Source organism: Euprymna scolopes, chromosome 27 (genome assembly GCF_053919585.1).
Source record: "Euprymna scolopes isolate OS-2025 chromosome 27, ASM5391958v1, whole genome shotgun sequence".
Classification (NCBI taxonomy): Eukaryota; Metazoa; Mollusca; class Cephalopoda; order Sepiida; family Sepiolidae; genus Euprymna; species Euprymna scolopes.
The window spans coordinates 69348334-69362446 of record NC_136508.1 but is presented as its reverse complement, the minus strand read 5'-3'; the positions used below and the strand labels follow the sequence as shown (position 1 = coordinate 69362446).

The 14113-nt window shown below is 35.8% G+C and overlaps 1 protein-coding gene across 9 annotated transcripts in view; it reads left to right on the top strand.

Moving 5' to 3' along the window:
* LOC145248902 (putative thiopurine S-methyltransferase) overlaps positions 1 to 14113 on the top strand; it is a 52625-nt gene that overhangs the window by 9459 nt on the left and 29053 nt on the right. For 7 of the 9 annotated variants that reach the window (XR_013863424.1, XR_013863425.1, XR_013863426.1 and 4 more), the window contains exons 2-4: positions 4120 to 4213; positions 6637 to 6729; positions 12296 to 12425. Coding sequence is in view for 6 of the 9 variants with exons in the window: in XM_080110679.1 (XP_079966805.1) it covers positions 4120 to 4213; positions 6637 to 6729; positions 12296 to 12425 (317 nt within the window). In the remaining 3 variants the exon portion in view is untranslated. Of the gene's footprint in view, positions 1 to 1873; positions 1898 to 4119; positions 4214 to 6636; positions 6730 to 12295; positions 12426 to 14113 lie in introns of those variants that run through there. The other 2 variants (XM_080110683.1, XM_080110680.1) reach the window with 2 other exon arrangements.

Below are 14113 nucleotides of genomic sequence, written 5' to 3'. Positions count from 1 at the left end.
ATATCATAATAAAAGCAGACAACCAAACAAAACCAATTCGCATCTGCCCTTGAGGCTCGCTTTCATAAATATCCATGGGCTTAAAGGTAATATAGATGATGTAGAGTCTTACCTTTTAATAAACTCCCTGGATATCTTAACATTAAGTGAAACAAACTTACACTCTTCAATCCCCTCTAACTATTTTAACATGACAGGATACCTCCCACTTTGCTGTAAGGACTTGGATAGATATATGCACTGGCTTGGAGTCTATATCTGTAGCACCCTTCCTTTAACTAGAGAGAAAAGTCTTGAATCGGATGACCAGGCTTTTATGTGCTTTCGACTAACATTTCATCACTGTGTTAGTTACTATTTTCTCTACCGTTCTCTCTCAAGTCAGGATTGTACCCTACTCAATCATGTCTCTGATAGTATAGATGCAGCACTCTCCTTAGATAGTAACGCCTAAATTCATGTGTTTAGTGACTTTAATGTCCACCATAAAAATCGGTTTGGTTTCTCAGGTTACACAGATGCAGCTGGATGCTCTACTTATAGCTTCTCTATAGCCCATTCCCTCACACAGACAGTAATGTTTTCAACTCGCCTCCCAGATCGTGAACCATAGCAGGCTTCACTTCAAGACTTATTCCTCACCACAGTTCCTGAGGATTGTGTGACTAATGTTCACAGTCCACTAGGAAACGCAGACCACATAGTGGTATCAGTTAACATCACATTTAAATCCCAACTTCAAGGTGAGGAACCATTGCTCAAAGCAGCAAGCTACTACAACAGGGCTGACTGGGAAGCCATTAGAGCACACATCCGAGATGCCCCATGGACCAATATCTTCTCTCTTCCTGCTGAACAGTGAGCCAATGAGACAACTGAATGGTGCAAAGCGGGTATTGAAGCACATGTTCCCACATGGAAGTATTATACCAAGCCCCACTCACCCCATCATTCACTGCAGATTGTGTATCTGCCATTGCACAAAGCCAGCATGCATTCCGCCGGTTTGTACGTCATAAGTAAAATATAAATAAGCAAAAATTCGTAAATGCTAGAAATCATTGTAAGAGAGAAATAGCAACAGCCAAAAGAAAAGGGAAATAAGGGAATAATAATGGGAATTTGTGATTTCTGGAAAATCTATAATAGTGTAGTGAATAAAGAGTGATCAGTAATTCCCCCACTGAGCAACAACCAGGAGGTTGCATGCACAGCAATGGAGAAGGTAGAACTGCTTGCCCGGAGATTCGCCTCCAATTCCACCTTAGAGCCAACAAACAACTCCCAAATTTCCCTATGCGGACTGAAGCCACATTAGATGACGTCAAAATCACCCCTTCTCATGTCTGCAATATCATAAAAAACTTAGACACCTCAAAAGCGTGTGGGCCTGATCTCATCCCTGCATCACTAATTAAAAAAATGTTCAGCCGAGCTAGCCCCCATACTTTCCAAGCTCTACAATAAATGCCTTGCTGAATCTTGCTTCCCTAATAGCTGGAAGATGGCCTCTGTCTGTGCTTCCATCGTCGGTATATCATTTTCCATCCTACTTCTTTTGCTAGCAGGACCAGTATTACTAGTATTACCAATATTTCTGCTAGTACTTGATTCTTCTAAAGGTCTTTTAGTTTTACGAAAGTACTTGTCGAGACCAAGTAGTTGCTTTACACGTATTGCTCCAGTTGCCAGGTTGCCAAGGAGTTCTTCGTGTATTGCTCCTTTTATAAATTTGTTGTCAGCGTCTCGTGTGCTTATGTTTGGGTTGGTGTATTCGTAATCGTGTATTTTAGCTATTTCATCGAGTTTGTTTACTAATTTTGCATCTTTTTTCTTTTTTAGATCCGTTCCTGAGCCGAGGAAGTTGTAGCCAGATAATGTCCAGTCTGTTGGTTTAGTTAGTTTCTCCTCCTCGGTTGTGGTTTCGTTCGTTGTGGTTGACATTATGTGTGCATATGTTTCACCGGTCCTTATACAAGCACCATCTTCCACAGACGATTTCGCCTGTCCAATCAAATTACTACACATCAAAATCTGACTCCACCCTGTAGCCCTTGATATATCCAAGGCCTTTGACAAAGTCTGGCATAAAGGGCTGCTAATGAAAATTAAATCGTATGGTATAACTGGTTATATACTAAATATAATTAAATCCTTCTTAGATAATAGAAGCATACAGGTTGTCATTGACGGACGTACATCTAAGCAGCATAACATTAATGTGGGAGTGCCTCAGGGTTCGATCCTTGGACCATTATTATTTCTGATATTTATGAAAGACCTCCCTGATAATATTGTGTCCGAGATGGGTATATTTGCTGATGATACAACGCTCTATAATATGCATGAGGGCAGAACAAATTTAAGACAATGGCAGAATTGTTAGAAAATGGCCTCCAGACTATAGTGGAATGGGTCGCAAATGGATGGTAACATTTAATGCAAGTAAAACTAAGCTGTTCTCCTTTAACAATTACAAGACGCCTCTCCAACCCACTATATCCATGACAAATAGCACCCTACATGAGAATTCTACCTTCAAACTCCTCGGCCTAACATTTGCAAGTAATATGAACTGGAACAAATACATAGAGGACATTGCAAAGGCTGCTGCAAAGAAGGTGGATTCCTCTATCGAGCTAGAAGACTACTCACACCTGAGAGTATCCTGTACCTTTACAAGGCCACCATTCGCTCATGCATGGAGTATTGTTTCCACATCTGGGTTGGTGCATCTACCACTTGTCTCTCCCTCTTAGATAAAGTCCAAAAAAGAGTTGTCAATCTAATCGGTCCCACTTGATCAACTAAATTCCAGCCCCTGTCTCATCGTCGCAATGTTGCATCACTGTGCTTTCTTTTTTTGCAAATATTTTAATGGAATGTGTTCTGATGAACTCGTTTCACTTGTACCCCCTCGACATACATATCCCCGACAAACCCGCTTAGCAATAAGATCTCACCCTTTCACTGTTGTTGTCCCTAAATGCCAGAAAGCTTTCTATTCGAATAGTTTCTTCCCTCGAACATCTAGACTTTGGAATTCCATTCCTGCTGACTGTACAGATATGCAGAAGTTTAAATGTAACATAAACAAATATCTTTTTAATCTTTCCTAGACATGGCCCTAAAAAGTAGCCCCTTACGTCCAAGTGTCGATATGCTTTGTAAGGGATAAACATAAGTAACAAAAAAAAAAAAAAAAGAAACAATTTATTGGCATTTGTGATGATTGGTCATTGTTTTATATCATAACTCTTATGGGAAACGGAAACGCACATAACTCTGTTTTCTAGAACTTAGTCAAGGTTTTTCCTCAGCATTAAAATCAATGACTCTAGTATATTTCTGAAATGTTTTTTCCATGTTGATTGCAGTAAGTTCTGTGCAGTCCTAGGAGGTTTATCTTCCCAGGCTTTGCTTTCTCTTTTTAACACGAGGTTAGTTTCAGGCTAATCGCCTGAGGCGCCCGTATCAGTGAATGCTGACGAGGCTGTCTAGGTATTTTTTGTGGGTCAGCATGCTCCAACTCGGAGGCACTGACATAACTCTGTTTATGATCACCAGAGATTTGCTAGGTTTCACTTAATAATTTGCAAGTCACTTTAGAAATTTTATAAAACTTTATTTTTTTCACGGCATAAAATGAAAAATATTATTTCCAATTTTCACTCAGAAACTGGTTTTTATCTTAAGTTTTTGCATTAAAAAATGTATCCGGAAAATAAAAACTACAAATGTTCAATAATATAAACAATTGCAATTAAATAACTTTTTAAACGTTTTTTTTTTTTTTTATTATTATTATTATTATTATTATTATTATTATTATTATTATTATTCTTGTTGTTGTTGTTGTTGTTGTTGTTGTTGTTGTTGTTGTTGTTGTTGTTGTTTGTCTTTATTGTATTTAAAAAAATTATCTCTTATAATTTTGTATAAAATTTTATCTCTTATAATTGTGTATAAAATTTTATCACTTATAATTTTGTATAAAATTTTATCACTTATAATTGTGTATAAAATTTTATCACTTATAATTGTGTATAAAATTTTATCTCTTATAATTGTGTATAAAATTTTATCACTTATAATTGTGTATAAAATTTTATCTTTCAGAAAAGCTTAAAATGTCTGAAATTATCACTAATGAATATTGGATCAATAGATGGACGGAAGGAAAAACATTTTTCCATTCTGAAAAAAGGCACACGTAAGTAATAAACATCTGTGCAATATTTTTGATACAATAAGGAGGGTAGGTATTTATTTGCTTCCCCACATAAGCAAAATATGACATAAGGTCGGTTTTTATGTGGGGGCAAGGGGGAGAGGGAGGGTAAGGGGAAGGGGGAGGGAATGATCTATATAGGGTTGCCCCTACATGTACCAACAACCAATTGCCACAAGAAAGAAAATAGCAAGGTTCTACTTATAGACACTAGTGATAGAAACTGACCAATAAAATGGAACCATGTTCTGCTAGTAACCAATCAGAAATCGGAATAGCTCCATAAAATATTGGATTTTTTTAGAATTCCTGCACGTAATTTTTCGTGTCCACATGATAAACATCTTTGTTGTTTGTCTGCAAAGTTTTAAGGTTCAAAACTTATACAGATTAGCTACCCATCGAAAACTCTTCTGAAATTAAACATGGCTTTCAATTCAAAAGTATCACTTAATTTTATCCGTTTTTTTTTAATGATACGTTACCATCCATTTTGTGAGGACATTTCCATCTTTAGTATAATATCTATTATAAATAAATATATATATATATATATATATATATATATATATATATTTGAAAGATTTTCTTACTATTATATCTTCCTTTATTTGAAACGTTTGCATTTGTAGTTCAATAAAAAAAATAAATAATAGTTCATTTGTAGTTCAATAAAAAAAAAATAATAGTTCATTTGTAGTTCAATAAAAAAAAATAATAGTTCATTTGTAGTTCAATAAAAAAATAATAGTTCATTTGTAGTTTAATAAAAAAAATAATAATAGTTCATTTGTAGTTCAATAAAAAAAAATGTTTTTAATGTTTTTTAGGAAATTATTTTAAAGAATAAGGAATAAAGGAAGAAGGGGGTTGTAAACTATTCTCTTTTTACACCGTCCTCTAATTTTGCATACAAATCGTTGACTATTTTCAATTATGAAAAAATTCAAATAACATTGGGAACAAACCTTGTAAACCAGCTTTGTTTTAAGAGAAATATAAATTATTTATAAATATCAAATAGAAATGGAGTCATGCTGTCTTTTCTATGGGGACAAATATATAGTTTCACCTTGTAACTAATGGAATTCTGCAAATCTTTCTAAGATTCCAGTTTCTTTTCATGTCGTACGTACGACCTGGATATTTCGTTCTTTTCCTCTCAGTTGTGTTTGACTTGGCATAAATGGGGACAAAATAAATTTGTGCCAAAAGATAGAATCAATTACCACTCATAAATTTTGTTTTTGATTTTGTTCTAATTTTCTTTTTACATATTTTAAATTTAGACAGATACCTAAATTTTCATTATATTGCGCCTTACACGTGTTTCCTTGGATAGCAGAAGATATTCTTACAAAACCACTAGAAAGTCCAAAAATAATAGAATTCTAAAAAAAAAAAAATGTGAGTAATATTTCACGTCACCATATTGGATTTATATATAGATAATTTAAGAATTATTTTGTTTTGATATAGAATTTTGCACTTATCTATTTGGAGTTTATTTATTTTTATTTTATTTTTAAGTCAAATGGTAAGTAGATCTGTGTTCGTTACAACTCTACTTTCAACCGAGTCGTTGTTTGTTTCGTTCACCACACTCTTTTCTTCTACCTCTTCTTTTACACACGTCCGTTCGTTTTCGTGACTCAAAATCGTCTCTCTTCCCGCTTTTCTCCCCTCGTTATTTATGGAATCAGGGTACGAGATTCTCCGAGATTCTCCGAGATTCCACGAGACTTTTTTCCTCATAAACGCATGCGGGCGCCATCTTGATTCTTAGTTTGTGCTCTGCAGGCACAAACGCGCAGTCTCTTTAACGCTAAGTCGTCCCCTTCGCCCGAAGGATCTGCCCGGCCTTTTGGCCGGGATCAAAGTGTAGTATCTGTTCCGACAGATGCTGCACTTAAGATGATTTGTGCCAGTCAATGGAGGGGAAACCCTCTATACTGGGACAATTATTATTTTTGGTAACCAGAGTGCCCCCTTTTTGCCTACTTTTAGGGGAGCTGGTTTTTACCTCACATTAAAAACGGCCTTGTGCCTAATTTGCTCAGTGGGGGAGCAAATAAATACCATCTGTTCCGACAGATACTGCAAGCAAAGACTAGCTATGACTAGCAAAGACCATATGTGGGGGTAACCCCACGTATCTGAACTTGGTCAAGGTAGGGATCACCCCACGACCACAGTTACTATCCAGCTCCCATTTCCCACCTCTCGGGAGCTGGTCCCCCCCCTTTCCCCCCCCTCCCTCTCTCTCCACATTAAAAAACTGCCTTGTGCCTAATTTGCCCAGTGGGGAAGCAAATAAATACCGTCTCTTTAACGCTAAGCCACTTTCTCCACAAGATCGATGGTTCTTTATATATATAATTTGATTCTTTTGTTTTATCCTTTAGCTCATTGGAGAAGCATTTAGAGAAATTTATCGCTGGTCGAAAAGGAATCAAAATTTTCTTTCCTTTATGCGGAAAGACTGTGGATATGAAGATGTAAGTAACATTTTATAAACATTTTTAATAAAAGCAACGTTGGTTGCTACTGGATCACAGGCTGGTAGTTGATCACATACAATTAACTGTTTATAATAAGTATTGTGTGTTAGCATTAAATAATATCAATGTATCAGAAATCTTTGTCTAACGCAAAGCAACAAAACTTTTTGGCTAAAACGTCAAGCAGAGGTTCGCTAGTCACAAGTTGAGTCGAGTAGAGTTCGTTGTTCACAACACGAGATACACGTCGACGTTCTCTCCCAGCGACTCGCTTTTTATAATGTTTCGGGCACACCCAATTTGCATATACCACACGAGACTGCTAGAGATCTACACGTGCCGGAGGCTTTAAAAGACCACAGCCGCCATCTTGATCCTCATTTTTTTTTTTTCTTCTGTCTTTCAGCCTACTGCCGAGAGATTCTCGCCCGTTTCTGAGGTAGATCCTCTCTACGTCGATCACAACCAAAATGGTTGCGGATGTAAGTTACATTTTATAAAAGTTTTATAAAAGCAATGTTGATTGCTACTGGATCAAAATCTGATATTTGATCAATAAAATTGTATAACGCTTGTACTCCAACTATGGATCAGATAGCTACCTGTGTTCAATTTGGCATATACAATGAATCGCTTACAATACGTATTGTGTTTCAGTATTAAAAAATACAAAAAAAAAAGGCTAAGAATGTAAATAACGTTTAATAAAGGTTTTAATAACAGCAATGTAGTTTGCCACTGAGTTACAATCTGATATCTAATCAGAATCAGTTACATTCAGGATTTATTGAGTGATGTGTTACAATAAGTATTCAGCTTTTCGTGGCTCATGTACAATAGGCTAAGTTGATTTTCAAATTTATTTGAATATCAAATATGTCCATGCGTTGTAAGTTAGATATTGGAAGTATTCAAGTAATCGTATACAAAAAATTCTTTACGATATTTATTACATTTCATTGTTAAATAACACCAACAAAGCTGAGGATGCAAATAATCTTTTATAAGGATTTTAATAAAAGCAATGTGATTTGCCATCTCGTCACAAACTGGTATTTGATCAATAACATTTTATGTTTGCACTTCATCCATAGCCCTTGAGCCCCTTAGGGGCATAGACCATCTACAACTTTGTAGATGCTTTTGTAGCGACTGAGTTCTTTTTACAGGGTGAGGATGCTGACCCCACGTCCAACCTTCCCAGAAGGCCTTCCCAAATGGTCACCCATCTGGTACTGGTCAGGCTCAACGTTGCTTAACTTCGGTGATCTGGCGAGAACCGGTGTGTCAACGTGATTGTGCCGTACACATGTTTTCACTCCAGCTATGGGTAAAATATGAGTTTTATTTGAAATTCAATGTTTTGATTTTCGAATTTAGCTCCACTAACAAAGAAGCACCAAAAGCTTTTTTCAAAATTTCTGGATTCTGCATTAAATAGCCCCCAAATTGTTGATATGCCATAAAACAAAACAACTAAATTAAACTCCATGAATAAATATTTGAAAATATAAAGAAGTTGAAGCATAAAAACTTTTTTCCAAAAATACTGGATTCGGCATTAAATAACCCGAAAAGGCTTGATATGCCATATAACAAAGCAAGTAAATCAAACTCCATGAATAAAGAACTTGAAGCATAAAAAAAAACTTTTTCCTGGATTCGACATTAAATAACCTGAAAAGGCTTGATATGCCATAAAACAAAACAACAAATCATCTTTGTTAAACATGTAATGGACAGATGTTATGACGAGATCCCTGGCGACACCAGATGATCTTGCTTTTCAAATAGAGGAAGAGAAGAAGGGAGACAGCTTTGGAATTATCTACATGTCAAAAGAGATGGTCTTGTTTTTCAAATAGAGGAAGAGAGGGTAGAAGAGGGGGGTGTTAATGTCTGATTGGGACAAAACAAATGTCTATGGGATTTTGTCAGAAAGAGAAAAAACAAATAATAATTTGTTTTATCTCATTTGCTGTTATATATCTATCAACAACGGAAAGGTTGTTTTTAAAATCTCTGTTGAGCGAGATGAAGAATGGGGGTCAAAAAGTAGGGGTCACCGCCAGGCATTGTTCAACCTGGGGTGACTAATAACTCCTAATTACATGATAAGTTAACACCTCAGTTCAATGAGGGTTAAAAATTGGTATAGATAAAGCCGAGAGGAGGAGGAGAAATTAGGGAAACAGAGAGAGGGAGGAAATTCAAAAGAAGAAAAAGTGAGTACAAATTAATAGGGAACGAAGAGAAAGAGAGAAAGGGAAGAGGAAAGAAAGAATAACTCCAGAAAGGTGGAAGGGGAATTTCTGATTTGATAAAAACGATTGGCTTCTTAGAGTTAGAGCCCCTTTTTACTAGCTGGCATCGAGGCGTCCACATCACTCTCACCCCGCCTGGGGGGGGGGGCGAAACATCCATAAGAGCTAAGTTGAAAAGCTCTTGTTCTTAGCTGGGAAATTAATTAGAGGAACTTGTTATGCAACCTGCATCATCAAGCTCGGATCAAGGAACTCTACTTTAAACAAGTGTAAAACGATTTATGAATAATTATTTTGTTTCGTTATATAAAAATGTCCCAGAGTTTTTCTTTCTTTCTCGATTGCCGGCCTGAATGAAGATGCAGTTTATTTCAGATATGCCCTGAAGCCAGATGATGAAAGAGATAGACTGGCTCCAGCACGAGCCAGAGTGACGGCCGAAATCGACAATGTTGCCACACAGACTTAGGGTCATGCACATTTCGCGTGCCCTGAGCAGCAGAAGATATTTTCCAGTGACCAGTGAGAGTCTGGTCACCCTTGAGGGGTCCACCACTAGACAAGTATGAATGTAGCCCTGCTGGGTTGCATCTATGGTCCTATGAGCTGGGAGCGACGAACACGGCCAGAAGTACATCACAAGTATGCTCCCGTGAACCAGGATAGCGACGGATGCGGCCTGGCCCTCGGACAGAGAGGGTGTTAGGGTTATAATGTTGGTTCTTAGAAGTCCAAGAGTGTAGGAGAATGTTATTCAAATGTTTGTACTTATATGGATGGGAATAAGAGTTAGTTTGTAAGACTGTCAAAAGTTCATATTATTATTATCATTATAATTTAGAACTAGTAGGATGCCCGGCATTTCCTGGTCACAAAATACGCTTAAATATAATATTTTAATTGATGCAGATTTTGTATTTGTTATTATAGTTAATTCTCTATTGATTATTATATTGTACCCAATATATAGTAGTGATTTTTCAAGTAAAAAAAAGCATGACTTCAGTGCCATCAGCTAGAATCGAAACCAAAACGTTTAGCGCTCCAGCCATAGTCATTACCATTTAAGCTATCATAGATGGATAAGAAATAAGTACAAATGAACCGACTTTAGCATATAAACGTATATTTTCCTATGCATATAAGAGCACTTTCCGTTGACTTATGCCTGCTAAGTTCCAATTTTTTAAAATTTTAACTTCTTAGCAGCTATTTTTACCGGCTAAAAGCTAATAAAAGAACGGACCACAAAAAATGTAATCATTTGACCTGCCTTGCTTCGCTCTGTGACCTTGGAGGAGATGCACTTTGAAAAAATGGAGACTAACAGACAGGCCAACATAGTGATTTTTATAAATTAGAATAAATCTGCGTCGATATACATGATATTGAGAATAAGTCCACGTGCTGATAGGTTTTCCATCTTGGAAAGTGAAGTCTTCGTGTCAACGCAGAAAGCCTGCAGCTAAAGGCAGGTTTAGGTTAACATGCAAAAAGAGGAGTTCGGTGGCAATATGAGTAGCGTAATTGATTTAAGTTGCTGGGGTTCTCACGATTGAAAGGATCGAACAGTGCTGGTGTACTCGCTTAAGTAACCTTTGGGAACCAGTGCTTTACTGCTTTACTCTTGTAAGAAGTGTGATTGGTTAATTCCCAGCCAAAATGAAGTGTTTGGTCCAATCAATGCCAAGCTTACAAATCAAGGAAATGGGCTGCTTCTATTGTTGCGGTTCTTGTAACTACTACTGCTACTACTACTACTACTATTACAGATGCATCTGAAGAAGGTTGTAGGTTACATCAACCAAAACATTGTGAATATAAAAACTGAGATGAGAGTAGTAACCTAAAAAATACAAATAACTTGAATTAATAAAAGAAAAAAAAAAGAGTGTAGATGTAATAGTCGTAAATTGTCATCCTTTATTGGGAGGTGACAGTTGTCTAGTGGTTAGTTGTATGTTAAATAATTAGTTTATTAATAACCTTTGAAAGTTAATTAATAACCTTTGATAGTTAATTATGAATTAAATAAAAACATATCTTGTTAGTTTCAAATAAAATTTGGTACTAGTGAGCCATTCTTAACATGGGGAGGGGAGGGTGTTTTGTACCTATTCTGTACTTTAACCTTACAATTGAATAAAAAAAAACATATCATAAAACTTTAATTAAACTTTTTATTTTTTTATTACGATTTGAAAAATAGCACGGATCAGGAAGTGCATTGCATTAGTATCTAAAATTTATATTGAAAGTCATATCGACAGCTGACAAAAAGATAAGTCAATTAACATGTAACATGTTTTAGTTTTACAAACGCGGAGAGACATGTTTGCTTTTATTTACATGATCAAACACAAAGAGGGAGAGTGACACGCAATCACTCGTTTTATATACAGATCACCCAGAAATACATGCCATCACAAACGCAGACAAGGGGAGGTAACTTCTCACAGGATTCAAGGAATAAAACTGCTGTAATCTTCACAGTATTAAAAACCCAACATTGACAAATTTCCACTATTAACGACACTGAATGACGACCTATGTTCGAATCCAGTTTGTTCACTTAGAATGTTGGCAACCTTCTCGTGGTCCCTCCTGCAATTCCCAATGCAATGTCTTTCTAGAAAAAAATCATGACTAGAAAAATATCAAATTATACTTGAAATTATACTAGTTATCTCCTCTGAATTATACTGCAATGAGTTCCATTTTGAAGTTGGGTTGACATGTCCATTCCAGCTCCAATCTATGGTCCTCCCCTCCCCCCTTGCAAAACTTTCATGAAAAACACTCGTCTAGCTGAAACCACTGTCAATAATTTTCCCCATTCTCTATCTGTGCCTAAACCGAAACGTAGATACAATGAACAGAGCTTCTTTCTTAGAAATGCACGCCTGTGGAACTCTCTTCCGTTTGTCTGTTTTCCAGTTGATTACAATTTGATTGGCTTCAAGTCCAACATAAACAAATTATTGATGAATCGTCCCCTTAAATAATCCAATTTACCAAATTTCTACTACTAACGATTACTACGAAATTATCCCATGACTACTGTACACTCAATAATCCTTATCCTCGAGTGGCCTCCGGGCCTTGATAAGTGGTGTCCCCTATGTAAAAACAAAAAATGGTTTCAGACTGCTGACTCTGTATCTTCTGGATGGTTTAAGTCATTGAATTGAACCATGTGGTTTCTTTTAATTTCTGACTTTAGCTTCATTTCTATATATTATAGTTTCTATATGAACTCATTATCTTTTGTCATTAATTATGTCTGTTTTTATTTTCAGATTGGCTGATCAAGGGCATTATATTGTAGGTGTAGACGTAGCAGAACAAGCGTTTAAAGAATTTTTTGCTGACCAAAACCTGGAATACACTGAAGAACACTTAAAGAATATCGATGGAAAATTATTCCAGGTTTATTTTTCAAGTTGATCATTTTTGCCTTTGAATTTCTTTGTTTATTTTCCAAGTGGTTATTCTTTGCATCCAAATTTTTATTTAATGTTTAATTTTTTATTTTTAATTAAAAAAGAATGCTGATTTTTAGTTTCAATCCAATATTAAAAAATATTTGTATAAATAAAATAAACGAATTGGAACAAAAGTTTATGTCCTTAGGTTTTAAGTTAAGAAAAAAAATAGTTCACCAAAAATTACACAAATTTATCCAAAACATTACACAAATTTATCCAAAAACCAAAACAAAAAAAAAAAATGTTTATTAGTGAAATCGTTCGGTGGCCATTTTGGCCTTCATTAAGGGACATAACTCAAATTGTTATTCAAACAAGAAAACAGTCAACAAAGACCTTTTGCTCCCCATGTTAAGAATTGATTTCAAAATAGGAAATTCTGTCGGATTTACTTTTCAAGTTAATCATTTTTGCATTTGAAATTCTTTTTAATGATTTTTTCTGATGGAAAACTTTTTAAAATATGTTTTGTTTGTTAACAAAATTATTTTAGAAAACAGTTGCTTTCATTATGATGATAGTATGAATATAATTCGTTCTCCATTTATAAATAATGATTATCGTCTTCTAGGCTTGACCTTTACTCCCGATTTTAAATAGAACACATACATCAAATCGGTTGCCAAGGTCGCTGGAAAAATGGTAGGATTCTTCTACCGCTCCAGTAGATATCTCACTCCTGATGCAATTCTCTACCTATATATAAGCCAGGTACGACCAATGATGGAGTACTGTTGCCACATATGGGCAGGAGTTGCTAGAAGCAGTTTATCCTGCATTGACAGAGTTCAAAATAGACTTCATAACTTAGTGAGGATGCCCTTTTCTCTTCCCTTCAACCTCTTTCCCACAAAAGAGACGTTGGCAATTGTTCGTCTGAGATCAAATCTATGGTCCTGCCCTTGCCAAACTTTCACGAAAAACACCTGTTTAGCCAAAACCACTATCAATAATGTCCCACACTCTTTATCTGTGCCAAAACGAAAACGTAGATTCTGTGAACAAAGCTTCTTTCTTAGAACTGCACGCCTGTGGAACTCTCTTCCGTTTGCCTGCTTTCCAGCTGACTACAATTTGATTGTCTTCAAGTTAAACGTAAACAAATTCTTGATGAACCGTCCCCTAAGTAATCCAATTTACAAAATTTCCACTACTCACGATTACTACGATATTATCCCATTGACTAATGTACACCTATTAACCCTTATTCTCGAGTGGCTTCCTGGCCTTGATAAGTGGTGACTCCTATGTAAAAAAATAAATAAATAAAAATAACGCAGCCAAGGCTGAAGGTGTAAATAACATTTTATAAAGGTTTTAATAAAAGTAATGCTATTTGCAAACCGAGTCACAAGCTGATATTTAATCAATAAAATCTATATAATATTCTACTTGTTCTTTCTTTAGTAAGCACGTTTGTTATGCTTCGAAAAAGGCCGAATACAATTTTTTTAAAGGCTAAACTGCTCCAAAAATGGCTAAATTCGTGAAATTTGGCTTTATAAAGGCCAATCTCGCAACCCTGGACAAGAAATTGAGTGACCTCCCTTTGTAGCTTCGTATTCGAATATTATTATAATATATGACCATTATTGTAATGGTGTGAAAAAGAAGCTCTATAATTTTGAC